This window comes from Opisthocomus hoazin, chromosome 4 (genome assembly GCF_030867145.1).
Source record: "Opisthocomus hoazin isolate bOpiHoa1 chromosome 4, bOpiHoa1.hap1, whole genome shotgun sequence".
In the NCBI taxonomy this organism is placed as follows: domain Eukaryota; kingdom Metazoa; phylum Chordata; class Aves; order Opisthocomiformes; family Opisthocomidae; genus Opisthocomus; species Opisthocomus hoazin.
Window position 1 is genome coordinate 14,554,917 of NC_134417.1, and position 16,860 is coordinate 14,571,776.

General features: G+C 48.9%; 1 protein-coding gene across 1 annotated transcript; it reads right to left on the minus strand.

The window, feature by feature from the left end:
• Positions 1 to 750: 750 nt before the first annotated feature.
• BDH1 (3-hydroxybutyrate dehydrogenase 1) lies at positions 751 to 16,846 on the minus strand. The gene is made up of 7 exons (XM_075418047.1): positions 16,738 to 16,846; positions 15,468 to 15,599; positions 12,389 to 12,461; positions 10,831 to 10,941; positions 5,571 to 5,712; positions 3,995 to 4,147; positions 751 to 2,593 (listed from the first exon to the last, which is right to left on the minus strand). Exons 2-7 carry the CDS (start codon positions 15,548 to 15,550, stop codon positions 2,124 to 2,126), a joined length of 1,032 nt encoding a protein of 343 aa, XP_075274162.1. The 5' UTR covers positions 15,551 to 15,599; positions 16,738 to 16,846; the 3' UTR covers positions 751 to 2,123.
• Between the last annotated feature and the right edge of the window lie 14 nt (positions 16,847 to 16,860).

A 16,860-nucleotide genomic window follows, 5' to 3' on the forward strand; every position in this document is an offset into this window, starting at 1 on the left:
CCACATCTAACTTCACTGATGTCTGTATTAAAACCCAGCAGTATGTGTAAAACTGGGACCTTGCATCCCAAGCAGAACTACATGATTTTTTTGTTACTTTGCATCTTGGGGCTAAGTTTTTAGACTACCAGAACTTTTCTTGTAAAGGCTTTTCTCTTTCTACTTTGTCAACTGCGGCAAACATTGCCACCCAGGCGTTTCGCTCTGCCTTGCAAGTCAGTCCCTGCGCCTGCTGGGTCCCTTCTGGGTCATGCCCTGACACTTTGTCCCAGCGAGAACCCCACGTATTGGAAAATGAGACAACACTCCCCACGCCACACGGCGCAGCTGCCACTGCCCGGACTCTGGAGAAGATCAGCAAGTCTCTCCCTGGGGTTTTTTTTTGAGTCTGGCAGCGACCCGCTGTGTGCCTGCCCTGCTGCATCACCGCCATCCCCCATTTTTTATTATGCAATCCATAATAATCCTCTGTAACCCGGGGGAGTCCGGTACAGGCGCAGGTTTAGGAGCTGCGGGCACACGGCGCCCAGGGGTTAGACACACCTGTCACGAGTCGCGGGACACAGCTGGCACTCCTGCACAAGTCCTGCGCTACCCAACACGGACACGGAAGACCCGAAACTGCCGATCGGCCTCTGAATGCAGCGTGTGCATCGCTGGCATGAACATCACCAAATTCAGAAAAACACCACTAACGAATATGAGCTTTTCACTTTAAATATTAAAAAATAAAGAGAGGGAGCCTCGGAATTTTGTTACCATTCACGTATACATTTATTAAGCCAAAGGAGTTTGATCATGTCACGGTATGTTACCAGAGCACGTCAGATCCCTTCTCTTTAACTTTGCTAACAATGGTAATTTAATTACTTATTTGGGTTTTGCCTTTAAGCTTACAAAAAATTAACTCTTTCTGCATTTTACCATAAAAGGATCTTTAATGTTTTTTTTCCTTTTCTTTTCTTACAGTACAAAACAAATGTTTCTCAGACATGTAAACAACCATCACGGAAATGGAACTGCTCGTAAGGTTAACTTTATTATTATGGACGCTCTCCTAGATTTATATCACGTTAGATGCATTTCAGCTCAGTGACTCCTTCAGTGAAAGTCATCATTGCTATAATCACCCGCACCGCAATCGTGCCTACAGGCCCTGGTCAGGGCCAAGGCCCTTCTGTGCAAGGTGCTCTACAAACACTTCGGTGTAACTCCCGAGGTCCCTGGCCAGAACTGACGTGACTATAACCCTCTCCGCTCCCCTCTGCTCAGCGGTGATCCTCACAAGTCACAGGGGTGAAACTCTTCTCCAAACTAAGTCTGGAGCTGATGGTCAATTACTGTTGAAGACAAACATTACTGTGTGCCCATTCTGACACTTGCGGTCTTGTGCGTAAAGCGGCTCACACTCACGGGAATGCTCATGTGAGTGAGGAACTCCTGTGGGAAAGGTCTGCAGGACTGAGTCCCTGGATTGTTGAACTCCTTTGCAACAAAGCATGCAAAAAAAGCAGACTGGTTCCTTTTCTCTAAGGTTTCATCAGTATAATTCTAAGCGAGAAAAGGATGGGGTCAGTTGCTCAGTTTCAGCACCTCGAGCATTTTGAGCTCTGATCCCCAAATTAAAGAAGTCTCTGCTCTGCCTTGGGCTACTGTGACCAGGCCTGGAGAAGTCTGTTGGACACCCTTTGTCTTCAGGACGGAGTGGTTTGCCCTTACAGCATGGAGGGCCTCTGTTTTACGGGGTGAAGGTTGCATCCTAGGCAGGAATTGTGAAGATTGTGTTCAGCCATCAGCAAAAATTATTCTGAAAACACTTCAGAGCAAATGCAGTTTAAATAATGATTTTAACTTGACATTTGAGGTGAAAAAAAAAAGGATTACATGAAATAAATAGCAAAGAATCAATGTCCCTGCACAAATCTAATGCATTCCTGCCCATGAAGCACCCCTGGCAAATTACTTCCCTTTAGGTTACGTCAGATGTTTAAATGAACCCTCTAGAGCTAAAATACAGTACTCTGAAATGAGGTTAGAAAAATTTAAAAAGGACTAATGGAAAGTGTGTACAATGCTCTGTTTAGAACCAATTTCCCACCTGGGTAGCCTAGGAGCGCGAGGCCTCAGTAGACATAGAGCCGATCCGAAATGGCAGCAGGCATGTGCGTCATGATCTGCATGCGCAGCCACCAGTAGTAATCCATGGGGTGGTAGCGGGTGTAGGGGGCCGTGGCGGTGAGCGCGTGGGCGACGCTTTCGATGACCGGCGAGGAGTCTGTCGAGCCGCTGTTGCAGTACGTCTTCATCTTGCTGACCTGCTCGTCGAAGTACTCCCTGCCATAGTCGTTGCGCACTATCTCAGGGAGCTCTTCCCACATCTTGTCGGCTATGGCTTTGATTCGCTCAGGGCTGTACAGGTTGGTGGCAGCTATGAAGTTGCCAGGCTCCACGATGCTGACCGTCACTCCCTGGGGCTGCATTTCGTACCGCAGGCAGTCGGAGAAGGCTTCCACGCCAAACTTGGTGATGCAGTACGGTGACCGGGCAGGACTGCCCATCCGACCCATCATGCTACTGATGTTCACCACGCGACCTAGGCAGAGGCCAGGCAAAGTGCAGCTGAGCCGTGGTGCCCAATCCGGCGCAGACGCCCCCCCACACCACCCAGCAGATCCCACCCGCCCACCGCCTATCCGTAAGGGCTGCCCAGCAGACCTGCTGGTGGCTCTATCTAAGCAGTGCTGTCCTACGCAATGGCCTTCAGGCAGGAGAACAAGCCCATTGCTTGTGCTCCCTGGCTCGTCACACCTGAGCACACAGACACGTGGCGACAGACAAAGCTGAGTGCTGCAGGGAGCACAAAAGAGGCTGAACAGAGCCTGCATGATGGGAAACAGGATTGCTCAGCAGTGGTCAGTGCTGAGCCCAGACAAGAGGAGGCTGCAGAAGAGACAGCCTCCGGCACTGAGGCTAAGCTTGTTTATTTGCAAGTCAAAGGCACAAAATCTAGAAGCCAAATGGTGGCTTCCAGTGTCTGCCTCTTCAAAGGGAATGGACTGCTCCTGCACCACAAGCAGGCAGAGCAGTCTAAGTCTACTGCACCCTCTTCTGTGTGACAGCTGGATTACGGCTCCAGGCACAGAGCTGGGGCCCTTCTCCCCTCCAGAAGCCATCCATTTTGGCTGGGGAGACTGCCAGTAGGAGACTGGACGCTGCAGTCTGATCACAGGTTGCAGTTCTCTGCACTTTCAATCAGTGCTCATTGCTGAGTCGGGCTAAAAACAGAAACGTTGATCACAGCAGTGGATACCTTTCCATGGTGCAAGAAATGCTCCCTGGGCCACATATAACCCAGGTCTGCAGCACAGGACTACGAAACCAACATTGGTAATGTCTGTGGATGCCTCAAGAGTGAAAAATATTCTCATTTAGTCAGGTAGTTGGCTCCAGTACAGGAAAGCTTTTGCCCCTGTATGTCAAGACCCATGCAAGCTCCAGGTCTGCGTTCCTTTCCTGTACAAACCCCACCTCTCATAAGTCAAACTCTCCCAAAGCAACACAGCGCACAGCTGACAGCTCCCCTGCAAGACGCATGTCGTAGCACACTGCTGCTGCCCACCCTGCCCAGCACCAGCACAGCTGCTTTCTGTATAGAGGGCAGGATTGCTCCTGGCACTGGAATTTACAGTGAGCTGCTGCTTCTGAGCAGGTAAAAGAAGGTGTGATGGATTACATCTTGCGTCGGATGTTGCAGGAGAAGGCAGCACAGACAGGACAGAGGTTTTCAGGACTGCTGCCTTGCTGTGTAACTCAGAGTGATGGGGAAATCTGTCATCTGTGCGTATGCTGTGGGTCACATTCTGTCTGTAAAGGTATGAACGTGGCCAATGGTGCAGACAGAAGCTTAATAGACCCCTTGGCCTCTAACACAGCGAGACATGGGCAGGATAGGGGACCTGCTCCAGGGAGAGCCAGTCAGGAGGAGATCACTCACCCTTTGACCTCCGGATGAGCGGGAGGAAAGCCTTGGTGGTTCGCACAGTCCCCCACAGGTTCACTTCAGCTACTTCCATGTAGGTGTCCATGCTTGTGAACTCCACTTCCCCAAATGTGGAGATCCCAGCATTGTTAACCAACCCCCAGAGCCCTGGAAGACAAAATCAGGACAATCAGGATCAGCCTGTATTGTCCAACACTGCAGCCACAAAGTACTGTGAATAAGGCTTCCCAGGAAGTTCTGAGCCAGCAAACAGAGAACTTCAGCCTTGTCTAAGCTGTTCTCCTTGCCATTCTCTTTGTATCTGTCATGATTTTTTAAAAGAAGCAAAATATAGTCTCTAAATGCAAATAATAAGAACAGGAAAGACCTTGTAAGAAACAAAAGAGTAATTCTTTCAAAGTAAAATCCCTTTTGTCACCGTAAGAACTAGAATGTCTGCAATGCTGGGAAAGGGGACATGGGCATGGGTGGACATGGGTGGGCACGCATGCCATTGCCCCTCCCTTTTACTCTGCTGACAACCAAGATGGCAACAACTGAAGCTACCAACTCAATTGGCATTGAAAAGAAAGATTTAAAAGGAATTTGGAATAAACCAAACTCATTTCATAAATATTCTAATTGCACAGGAAACAGACTGAGAAAGGTCTGGGATGGCTTCTCTCTGCCGTTTTGAAAAACTCAGTTATCTGTTGACTGACTGTCCAGATCTGTGTTCTCAGAAGCAGCACAGAAAAGGCAACTTCATCCTGGCCTATGATTGAGGATACAGGGCTAGAAAACTTAATTTATATAGAAGATCCATATATAAAAATAAAACATAAAGAAAAGTAAAAGAAATAGGTTTACGCAAAATCCAAAATAAAACATTACTGGTTGTTTTGCTTTTAAACCACCTTCATGGGTTGAAGTGCTGATGTTCTTTAGGGGGGGAATGTAGTTCACCAACAGGTGGAAAGGTTTCAGGAAGGCATGAACAACTGGGATCAGTACTGGAGCAGAATTTGCTGTCATCACCTCAGCAGAATGAGGTAGGCAGGCCAAAAAAGTCAGTTAGAGCTACCCCCTGAACTCTGAAATCTGTAGTATATGGTAGTATCTGCAATGGCATGAATGATATTCAGCTGGCTTCACGGGAAATCCTTTGGAAAACCCCTCCATTTCCTTTGCCTTTTGAAAGTTAGGGGGAGACATTTCTGTTGCTAATCCCTAATCTTTGGGCACTGGTCAGGTTTTACAACATACAGGGAGTCACAATAAACTTCAGGTCACAGGAATAAAGCACTAATCCCAGGGCCTTGAACACCACCCTGATTTCTGCTATCGTCCCTATAGGAGCTAGTGGAGAAAAAAGCAGTTTTCTTTGTATTTGCTGTCTTAAGTGGGAAGCTGCTTTCTGATATAACACAACATTCAAACAGGCCATTTCCTCTGCACTGCTGCTCCTCAAAGCTTTGTGCCCTTCAACCATGTGCTCAACTTTTGAAATAAGCCCTGAAAATGCTCTCAGGGCCCAGCTGAGGGAGCTCCTGCCACCTATGTGACCTCGGAGCCCATTGCATGCACCTACCTTTCTCTGGGTCCTCCAGGCTGTTATTCACGTGCTCCACTGCTCGGTCCACTTCCTTGCTGTCACAGACATTGAGCTGGACGGTTCGCATTCGATCGCTGTTCATGTTGTCCAGATCCTTGGAGCCACCATCTCCCTTGTCCTAGAAGGGAAGAGAGTGCTAGTTTGAATCTGGCCAAAGAGCTTGTGTAGAAGTTCAAATGCATAGCAACCATTATATCGAGCAAAAGAGAGTGCACAGGGCAGTCACAGAATAACCAAGACAGTCCCACAGCTCTAAGAGGAAGGGGAACAGACAGGGCTGCTCCTTCAGCAGAACACCATTCCTTGAGCACCTCCATCTGACCACGAGCCCTGCCACGGAGTCAGCTGGTACAAACTGCTTCGACCACAGAGAAAGCAGCCAGAGCTGGATCCACCCCAGCAAAAGGCAACTTCTGCCAAGTACAAGCTCCTGAGATCAAGCTGTGCCACGCTACTGCAGCAGCGGGACTGTGGTGCCACCCTCACTTTGGCTTACGTACAGGGCACAGCAAACAGCTTGGTGGGGTATATGGTATAAAATAGCCGGTTAGTGGCTGCACACGTACGTGTGCTTCTCAGTCACACTGCCAGCTCTGGAAGTGACAGTTCTAGCAGAGGGACTGTCTGCCCGCTGCTCTCTCCCTTCGGCTGATCTACGCACACAGCTCCCACCGCCTGGAAACCTACCCACCGCCTCCAATGGACTCCTACACAGCCCGATCATCAGCTGCCTGGCCAGCCTGCGCATCAGAAATTGCCCCCTGGCATCTTTTCCAGCATCTTGTTCTCTTCTTGGCCTCCCCCCATGAGCTTTTTCTCTCTCCCATTTCCCATCTCCACTCCTTTTTTCTCAGCCCAGAACAACAGATTCCCCCAGTATACACATATCCACTCACAGCCCAGCCATGTACCTGCAGCCACCCCTGAGACACCGTTCCCACAGGTGCGCCCAGAGCTAGTCCCTTCACAGTGTGAAGCCTGGCTACCATGCTTCCAGGAGACAGACATGGGATGTTAACATGAGTTTGGGACTGTCCCTGAATTGCTGCCACGGTTATAAGCTACTGGACTGTGCTGGCCACTCCAGGATACTTTTGTAGAGGATGGTGAGGTCTAGCCCTGAAAATAATCACTTTTTGGGAACATCCCTGTCTTTACTGTAAGAAACTCCCTCTGTACCCTCAATATCATCCTTCACTAGGAGTCTTTTACTCCCCATTAACAGGCTAGACATGGAGAGTGTCCCACAGGATCATCTGATGGCTGCTCAGCTCTTCTTCCTCCACCACCCAACTCTCCAAGTAGCCCTGCTCGCCGTGTCATCATCAGCAGCAAGCATCAGAGTGCTCTTCACTCCTGATAGATGAGGCTTTTTTGCACAGATAGAACAGGCCAGTTCTTCACAGCGGGGCTGTTTCCTGACTGCTGAATGACATTAGATTGTTCTAAACACCCCGAGCCACAGGCACTCCCTGTCAGAGACTGACAGCAGTCAGCTGTCAATGAGATGCTGCTCATCTCTGCAGTCTGAGCCCAGGCTGCTCATTTGCCCCCCCCAAGCGAGAGTTCCCTTCGGACACCACAGTTTAGATACCACACGAGGGTGGCCCTACGTGCCCTGTTTCTGTGACACCTGTCTTCCAAAAACTCTTCGTCTGGCCCCCTCTTTCCTGGGCTTATACACTGTGCTCACAGACCATTCACTAACTTCAGTACCTGACATCTCCTCTGTCTTCTTCTCCACCCTTCCTTACTCCACCACAGGCTGTTAATAGCGGTTAGTGTTTGTCCTTAAGAGAAGGCATTGACTGCAGTCTCTTCACACAGAAGCATACCGCACACAAAATGGAGTAGTCAAAAGTCCCATGCGCAGCTTAGTAGCGTTTGTTTTTACGGTGACTGATAACAGAGTTTCGTGCTAAGTTTGCTGCTCACTCAAAAGTACTGTGGTGCCAAAGCCAGTGTGCACAGCAAAGCACTGGAAAGCACTTAAGTGTCATATGTGGGAATGCCAGCAGGGAATCAGCAAATGCAAGCATGCAAGTCCCTTGGAAACCGCAGATATCACTACAGGGAAGAGGAAGAACAATATGGCCAATGTGCTTCTTTCCCTGATCCCAGTTCTGTGAGGTGCTACAAAATCTCTGGGCCACAGCAACTCCCCAGCCTCAGAAGTCTTGTAAGCTCTACCGGGACCTCCACAGCTTCCTCGTCTTCCTCTCTTACAGGGTTGGTTCAGCAAGCCCACATCCCTCCTGCCCTCCTACCCCCATGCAGCTGGGTGCTTGGACAGGGACCCTTGGGGCTGGCATCCTGGGCATTAATCCAGACCCCCAGGGTCATTCCCTCGGCTCTTCAGAAAGGGCAGATGCGTGGTGTTTCAGCCAGGCACCCTGTGACAGTGTCATGCTCTCCTGGCATGGGAAGCAGCCTGTCCTACAACCCCCGTTCCCATACGCAGCTGGAAGGACCTTCTCATGCTACGCCAAGACACCAGTACATCTCTGCTGTCAGCCCCAGCGTCCACTGTCCCCATGGCAAGAGGACTCAGCTCTTGCATACTGAAAAAGCACACCGCTGCCTCATCTTCCTCCTTCCATGGTCACCCTCTTGGGCCCCTGGGCTTCAGCTTGTACCTTTATCAGTGTGTTCTTGAAGTAGTATGTAACGCCCTGGGGCTCTGAAAGCTCTTGTTGAGCCCTACAGTAACTGGCCTGCATGCTGGCTTGCTCAGATAACCTCTGCCTGCTCATCCCCCTGCAAGGCCCAACAGCCCTGAGCACGCCAAGCAAAGCAAACAGGGGTTCCACCACACTCCTGACAGCCGTGACAAACATCACATTTGTCCACTGGTAACAGATACTGACGGAAAAAATACCTTCTTCATCTTGTGTCAGCTGGCTCCTCCAGCTATTAACCGAAGAGGAAAAAATAAGACAGCTGCAGTGTGATCGTTCATTGGATCCAGTCTACCACTGTCTTTTGGCAACAAAGCACCAGCACAACTCTCACATGAATGTATTTGCCAGTGAAAACGTTAGGAAGAAATCGCGTGTGAAACAGCACGCTGTTAGCACAGATCCATCCTTGGGCCCCCCCATTTGTGACTCTAAACACCTCTCTCAGGTTTCCGTCAGTAAAAATACAGTCAGGCGCTCAGGATCTGGCCACTCTCGGAAACCTTTCCTCATGAAGAGACAGCACTGCACACACTTTCAATCTGCACGACGTTCCCAAGAACAGCGCATACCCTGAGGACACGAAGGCTCCCCAAGCTGGAGCATGCTTCCGATGTGCAGGTGTGCTGTGAAAAACAGTCTCATGAAAATAACACTGAAGTTTCACAGTCATTTCCTCTCTGTCAGGGCTAGGTCAAATACACCCAAGCAAAAGATGATGCTTCTTATTTCTACCTCCACTTCTATTTAGCATGTAAAAACACACCCGGCTTTTTTTTCTGCCCCTAAAATCAGCACCAACAATAATTACACTCTGATCAGAATTCTGCTTACGGTTTTGCTAGCAAAACCTGTGGCACAATGAGAAACCAGCTGGAGTTCTTTCAGTTCTACAGAGCCGTTCTGCATAAAGCATGTGGCACATAGCAGGCCAACCTCTTAACTAAGGAGCTTTGGCATTTTACAGTGTTATTCTGATGACAACTGCTGTCACCAGTCTTGCCAAAGTCACACAGATTTTGGAACATGGGATGTAAGTCCAGCTAAAGAAGAAATATGTAATTACACAGAGATGCAGCAAAGCTTTCTGCTGATTTTTGGCAAGGAAACAGATGCTGATCAAAGCCTAAAAGAGTTCTGGCATGCTGCTACATGTCAGCTTATGCTAAAATTTGACGTCAGAGGCCGAGATTTGCCACTAACATGCATTCAGTAACATGAGTGCTGAAGACATCAAAATGGAAGGGAGGTTTCAGTGACAGTTAAAGACACGCTCACTGAAAATCGGGTCTTTCTGGCAGCTCAGACAGAGGAAGCGAAACCCAGAAGTAACTTTGCAGCTCTGAAATTTTTGTCTCCTGTCAACACAGAGGCAGGCTATTATTCTAAATAGTGTTTTTTAAGTCTGCAACGTTCTTATATTCTCTAATGTTAATCTTCAGTAACAAAACCTGAGTAGAAACATCTGCCAAAAAAGTACTCAACTACCCTCTCTCTTCTTGACACCTCCTGAAAAGCAGCGGTTTGTAAGGCGTGTCCTGTTCTGCTGTGAAGCCTGTAGAGGGAGCCCAGGCTCACAAATAAACCGTGGACCCAGAGCTGAGACTCCACAAGCGACAGCGGCTATCGAAACAAAACTTCTCTTTCGAAAAAATGCAGCAGAAAGAAACTACCAATTTAAGCAAAACTTAGTACTAATGGGAAAATTAACAGCAGAAAGAGTATTGATAACATTAAAAACATCTGGCAAATTCTCCTTAAATAATATAACTATTCAAGATACATTTATAGTGATGAGAGAGCTAAAAGATTAGGATCAAAATAACTGACCCACGGCAGGATATCCTGAGGAGTACGTTTGTTTCTCTTGGGAAATGGCCATACAGCTAAAAAAGTGCAGTGCTTCATAAGGAGAGAGAGAGAGAGGCTAAAGCTCTCTCCTACTCTCCATGACCAGGCATCTCCGATTGCCATACACAGCACTCCTGGAGAGCGGATCAGGACTGTGTCACTAAGCTATGTGTGGCCTGATTCTGCTCTCGTCTGCACTTGTGGAACTCTATCGCATTCAGAGCGATTTCAGAAAACCCTCAATACACACTGAGGCATGGCTGTACCCATGACTATACTAAAATATGCTCGTAACACATGCCATAAAATCACTGGTGGCTTGCTGTATGTCACAATTAATCAAAATAAACCCTGTGTAAATATGTATAGTCTGAGAGCAGGGCCAAAGATCCAGCCTCAGCCTGATCCCAAAATTTGGTTACGGATAAGCCTATAAAATTAGATTTGGTTTTCCAGACCACCAGATATGGAACAGACCACAATGCCGTGATTCAAATAAGAACCTCCCTAGATACCATTCAGTCCTGCTTCTGGTCTAGAACAGGTTATGCTCTATGAAATTCAAGCACCTGTGTCTTTCCCTTTGGGCTACCAACCATCCTCCCTCTCCTTGGCCGAAAGCTGTGCAGAGCGGAGAGGGAAGACTGGATTTGCTATGCATCTGTGCACGTGCCACGGGTGAAGAATACAGTTTTCGTTTTCCCTACCTTTTGCAGGCAGCCAGCGTAAACAATGAAGCCTTTGGTATGCAGGTGCTTGGCCAAGGTAAACCCAAACCCTGAGTCGCAACCTGTTATAAGCACAGCTCTGCTGCCAATCTGCAAAACAAAACAGAACAAAACGCAGTGGGATTTTGTATTTGAAATCAGTGATTCACAGCACATAGAACAAAACCGTGTCCTTTGGCCAGGAGCAGTCTGTTCCAGGGACGTTCTCTGCACTCATTGTCAGCTACTGCCACCCAGTGCCTCCTGAAGACGAGGAACGAAGGTTTCGTACCGAGCTCACTCCAGTGAGGCAGGATCACTGTCCTCCCAACACAAACAGAAGTTCGGCACCTCTGGCAACAGGCTCCCAAGGCAGAGAGACCAAGCAAACTACCATTCTCTGGCGGTTTACACTCATCTTGAAATCTGAAAATATACCAGACAGCTCCCAAGACATATTTTCCCTTCAGCAGGAACTGTTCCTTTATATTCAAAGCAGGCAGCAGTCCACTCTTCTGCGCCACGCAGCCCGTAGGCATGGGGAAGACAGCTTGACTGAAGAAAGCACTTGGGTTAACTAGCACTGACTGCTCACTCACCTTTCTCTAGCACACGAACCCTCTAGTGCTGGGTTTTAAAAACTAAGCAGAATCAAATGGGTTTAATATTTGAAATTAAGACCAGTTGGTCATCCCTCTTTTTATTTGTTTTTTTGGTCTTCTTATTTTTCCAATTTACAATTTAATTAGAAGTATGCTTCCTTCCTTCTCCAGACCCCTTCTTCTAATCAAAAGAGAGGCAGCAGTTAAGTGACATGCTAAAAATTGCGTGGTGTAGCAGACATTGCAGTAGCAACAACTGCGCATGCAGCAAGGTGCTGCTATGGGTGAGATTAGGTAATAATTACTTGCAATTCATTCCATCTCATCTCCTTCAACAAACTAGAAATTTTGGTTTCCTCAGCATACAAAGGGACTGATTAGGGTCATACTTGAAGCCCAGCAGCGATGCAAGGGCCATATCTGAATTCCTCCGAGACTCTGTCCCAGCAAGATGTGCATGCTCTAGAACTCCTACAGTGCTGAGTTCTGTGCCACAATACAGGCAAAAGGGCAAAACATCCTCTTTCCTTTTGCTTGGCACTGTTCCTGGCAGCTAGCACCTTCAAGGAAAGGGCTATTAAAGAAGAGGGCCACTGTCCAGATCAAGAGGCGACGACACGCCTATTTATTTACGTCTCTTTACACAACCACACTCCAGAAAGAGTGCTTTATTAAGAATTTGTCATGCAAATTCCCTCCAGCCTAAGGTGAAAGATTTCATCCGCTGAGTGAGTTCCAAAAATAGAAAAACACTGCTAGTCTGGTTGTTTATTTCCATCCTTAGCAGCATGCATCATGCTACGTCAATGGCAGCTCTGTGCTAGGAAAGAATGTGGAGTATGTTGGAGAGGTCCAGCTCAGTCTTTCTGGCAAATCGGAAAGAAGAATTTGATCACCAGGCTTCAGGGATTTTAAAACCCCAGCTCAGCAGAACTAGTTCTGGAAACTCCACTCACCTGATCAACTTCACTTGCATAAGAGCGGCTGCCATGTGGGGACGAGAGAGGGAAGCAAAATCTTTGCACAGGCCTGTTAAAAAACCACAAAACAACAGCACAATCAGGCGTGGAATACCTTGTTCGTACCCTGATGCTGCAGCATACTCATGAAAAGGAATGTGGTGTTGCCTATATACACGATGTCGACTGTCATTTGAGACAACAGAATCCAGTCTACAATTCTCCTTAGTCTGAGCCTGTGTGTTTCCTACGTAGGAAACATTTGTTTCTCAAAAGACCTTGATGCTATTTACAGCTGCAGGAGCTGTCTGGATACTACCAAGAATTCTAAAATAGCTCCTGGTCTGGAAGCACAGAGCTGCTTCCACCCGCAGAATGGGCAGTAGAATGTTTTCATTTCCAACAGCGACAGCAACTTCACTTGCAGTTGCACAAAGCTGGGGTAGAGGAAGTTATTCATTTGTCTGATGAAAGTATTCTGCTGTGGCATTGTCTCTGATGCTCAGCCTAAGGCTGAAGTTGCTTAGATCTAACTCACTGTTTTTACACACAGCTTCACCCTTCTGTCACCTTGCATTACATTTCTTTCTCTGCAGTGCCCACCCAATAGATACTCTTAGATTTTATATCCCCTCTTTGCAACTGTTTAAGCTAACAGACTTTGAGCAATACGTGTCATGCAGATCTGAAGCTCCTCCGCATAATATGTCTGACTCCCAGGAAGATAAACTACGCTCACACAGACAGACCAGAGCAAAGCAACAACGCCTTCCATGGAGTCAGATTGTATTTAGAAAAGCTATGCTACCCGTAGCATCACGCTGTCTTCGGTCTTGCCTTTACTCATCAAAACTGGGCCTAGACAACACACCAGAGTGATCCCAGCCTCCGTCCTTGCCAGCCACCTCTCTGGACTATATCAGCTTTTTCATTTTTGCTTTGGGCACTCACATTTCCCTCCCACAGCCTTCTGGTCTTCCCCTAGACTTGCTGTACTTCACCTACCCTCTGGGCCCTCTAACAACATCCTTCAGTAGAGCTTATCTTCCAGGCTGCTCTTCTGTCTTCTAAGTGAATTTGCATAATCATTCACAATTATCTCCTGCTCAGACACCACAGGCGCTCCCAGGGTGACCTGTGCTACACTGAACAGCAATCTGCAGACAACTCTGGCCTCTGAGCTGCGTCTTGGGAAAACAAGGCTAGAAAAAAGGGTCTGCTAGAGCAGAAGCTTTGAACCACACAGGAAAGAAGCTGATGTATATTCAGGCAACAGTGTCCACTCACCTTCCTGCAATGGTTTACCTCTTTTTCTAACTTTGAGTGTCACAAACCCAATCAGCTCTTGCAACACCAATTTAATTGCTGTGAAGGTCAGTCCCCAGACAAAGTCTGTGTTAACATTACCGACCTGCAATCCTGGCTTGGAACGCCTATCTCGACAATAAGCTTCTTGGTGTGTCTCAAAGTGCCCAGAAATGTTCGTAACGTTTCTTTTAGTTGCATGAACTTGGTTTTTATTTTTCAGTGTCCTGCTGTCAATGCAGAGCACTGATTTGCTGCACTCTATTCACAATAACGCATAGAGAATAACTACTTGACATTCTGCCTACCTGGACCTGAAGGCAAGGGCATCAAATAGATGCCGGCTGCTGATCAGCAGGAATGTCATCAGAGGAAACAGCTACGATGCGGATGCAATGTTAGCCCCCCCACAGTCATTCTTGTCATTCTGCATGACTGAATTGTAGAGACCACAACTGAGACTTTTAAAACGCAGATGGTCCTCGTATTGAGTCTGTGCTTGTAACCATGCATTCGCTTTTGTTCAGTCACACCAAAAAAGGCAGTCCTCAGCTTGAAGAGTCCAGCACATAAATGCTACCTCAATGCCTTAGGATACCGGCATAGCCACAACGCTGCCTTTCGGATGAACAGCTGGATTGCCATTTTGGGTTTAGCAGCTTGTGGGTACTTCAAAAAATACAACACATTTTTGCCCCGAGTACAAGACACAGAAAGCACAAATACACAGTAAGCAAAACAAAAGAAAAAAAACCCAAAATGCTGAAAATTCTTTTCTCAAGTTAATGAAGCATTAATTTGTATTTTTAAGGCAAGAGCAGATTCCTGCCAGTGCAGGTTTGGTGTGCGTGGAGTAAATAGGAGATAAAAGGCCTATGTCTGTTTGCACAGGGAATCTCTAACGTCTTAGCTATCTTTGGTCTCTACAACTCCCTGTTACGGGAGCCGTCCTTGATGGCGCTGGACACCGCTATCAACAGCAGCAGAACAACACTGGAGGTGGCAGTCCTTGCTTAGCAGGCTATGAGCCACTTTCAAACTGCTTACACACGATTAGCGGTACACACCATTATTTGGGAACCCTGCTCTAAAGCAAAGCCAGTGAAAGCACTCAGCTTGCTCTGAATTTGGACTAGCAGGGCTCCCATCATACACCAATATAAAAGGTATTTCTTTCAGAGCTAGGAATTATACAATTAGACAAGCAATTTTCTCTTCATGTTCAGAAAAAAACAGCTTCATTACTCGGCCCACCTCCATTTCTCACTAAAACCCTCCCTCTCAACTTTCTCACTTCATGTGATTCACTGCCTCTTTAATGAAGTCATAGAAATACACGACAGTTCATTGCACTGCAGCAAGGTGTCCTTGCTGATATTGAGGAATAAATCCTTGCTTGACACTGAATTAATGCTCTACTCCACCCCCTTTCCACTGGAGATGATTGTCCAAGTGTAAAAAAAACATGCTGCCAACCCCTCTGTGTGTAGAGAGTCCATCTCCTCTGTGCTCAGCTCAATGCCCAGGCAGGCTGTGCAGTCTCCATCCTTGGAGATGTTCAAAAGCCGTCTGGACATGGTCCTGGGCAACCTGCCCTAGGTGGCCCTGCCTGAGGAGGGCGGTTGGACCAGACAACCTCCAGAGGCCCCTTCCAATCTCAACCACCCTGTGGTTCTGTAAATAAACTGTCCCACTGAAATCAAACGAGCCCTCGATGTGCGCATTACTCCAGATCTCACTCTTTCTCTTCTTCTCCACCGAGTGTACTTACCTGAAGCCATTCCTCGTGTCCTTGAAATTCAGGGCTTTCACCGAGAAGTTCAGGAGAGGCCGGGACAGCTTGGTAGCCAACATGCTTTCAGTTAACACACTCTACCCACAGCACGACTGTTCTCCCTTAGCTCTGCAATACAAGGCAGCACCTCTGTTTTAGTTGCTCAATTATTTTGTAAGTCATGCTGACTCTATGTATTTCAACAAGAAAATAAAGTCCAAAGGAACTCATCTTTCCCCCTTGCAGTCCCTCACACCAAGATAAACAGCTCAACCTTCGACCACCTCACGATGCTTTTCAATAAGGAAGATTGTAAGCAAACTGACAAGCGGGTAGGCATTTAAAGAAAATGTTGATTTCTTCTTCTTTAATGCATCTTTAACTGTGTTCTCTGAAACAGCTAAAAATTAAGGTACTTACACGGAACACATTAGTTCAAGTGGGCTACATGAAATAATTTTAAACTAAAATATAACTTAGAATCATGGGTGATGTTGTGTTACATGCTCCCAAAGCAATCCCTTGGCTTTCCAGCTGGCACAGCCACGTGGCTGAAAATGCAGCTCTTTGTAATTAAGGAGCTGGCGATGCCGGCCTATGCGCAGGGAATCGCCATTAAACTCCCCGCGGGGTGAGAACAGCTCCAGAGCAGGAGTCAAGCACAGAACGTTAACTTCGGCCATACCCACCTCGGACAAACCCCCTCCAGCGCACCGCCCCCGTGCCCCCGGCTTCAGGCGCAGGCCCCCCATCCCGGCAGCAAAGCGGTGCCGAGCCGCCAGGGCCTGCCCGCCCCTCTGCCGGGGCTGGGCCGCCGCCGCCCCGCCGGCCCTCCACCAAGCCCCGGGAATGGCCAACGAAAGGGCCGCGGCCGGGCACCCCGCTCGCCAGGGCCGGGCCTCGGCTGCGGCCGCCCTCCGGAATCCCGCGGCTTGGCCAGGCCCGGGGGCCCGCTCGCTGCCCACGCAGGGGTTTTTCGTGGCGCAGTGTTTTTCTCCCCGTGAGGAATGCTGTCAGCGGGGGCGGGGGGCCGGGCCTGCCCCGGGCGGGCCCTGCCCCACGCCGGGGCGCGGCTCCCGCCGCCGGCAGCGGGCTCCCGAGTGCGTGGCGGCCCCGCGCCCGCGGAGGGGCACGAGAGGGGCGCGGCCTCCCGCGCCTGAGCGCCGTGCGGCGGGGGAGACGCCAGCGCCCCCTCCCCGCTCCCCGCCGCGGCCCGCATCGCCCCCTCCCCGCGGGACGGCCCGGCCCCGCGCTGGCCGCGCATTACCTGGAGCCGGCGGGCCTGCCGCGCGCTGCCGCCGTTTGAATGAGGCTGGGCCGCTGCCCTGGCTGCCGGGCGCGGCGGGGGCGGGCCGAGGGCAGGGCCGGGGCGGGCGCGGGCGGCGGCGGC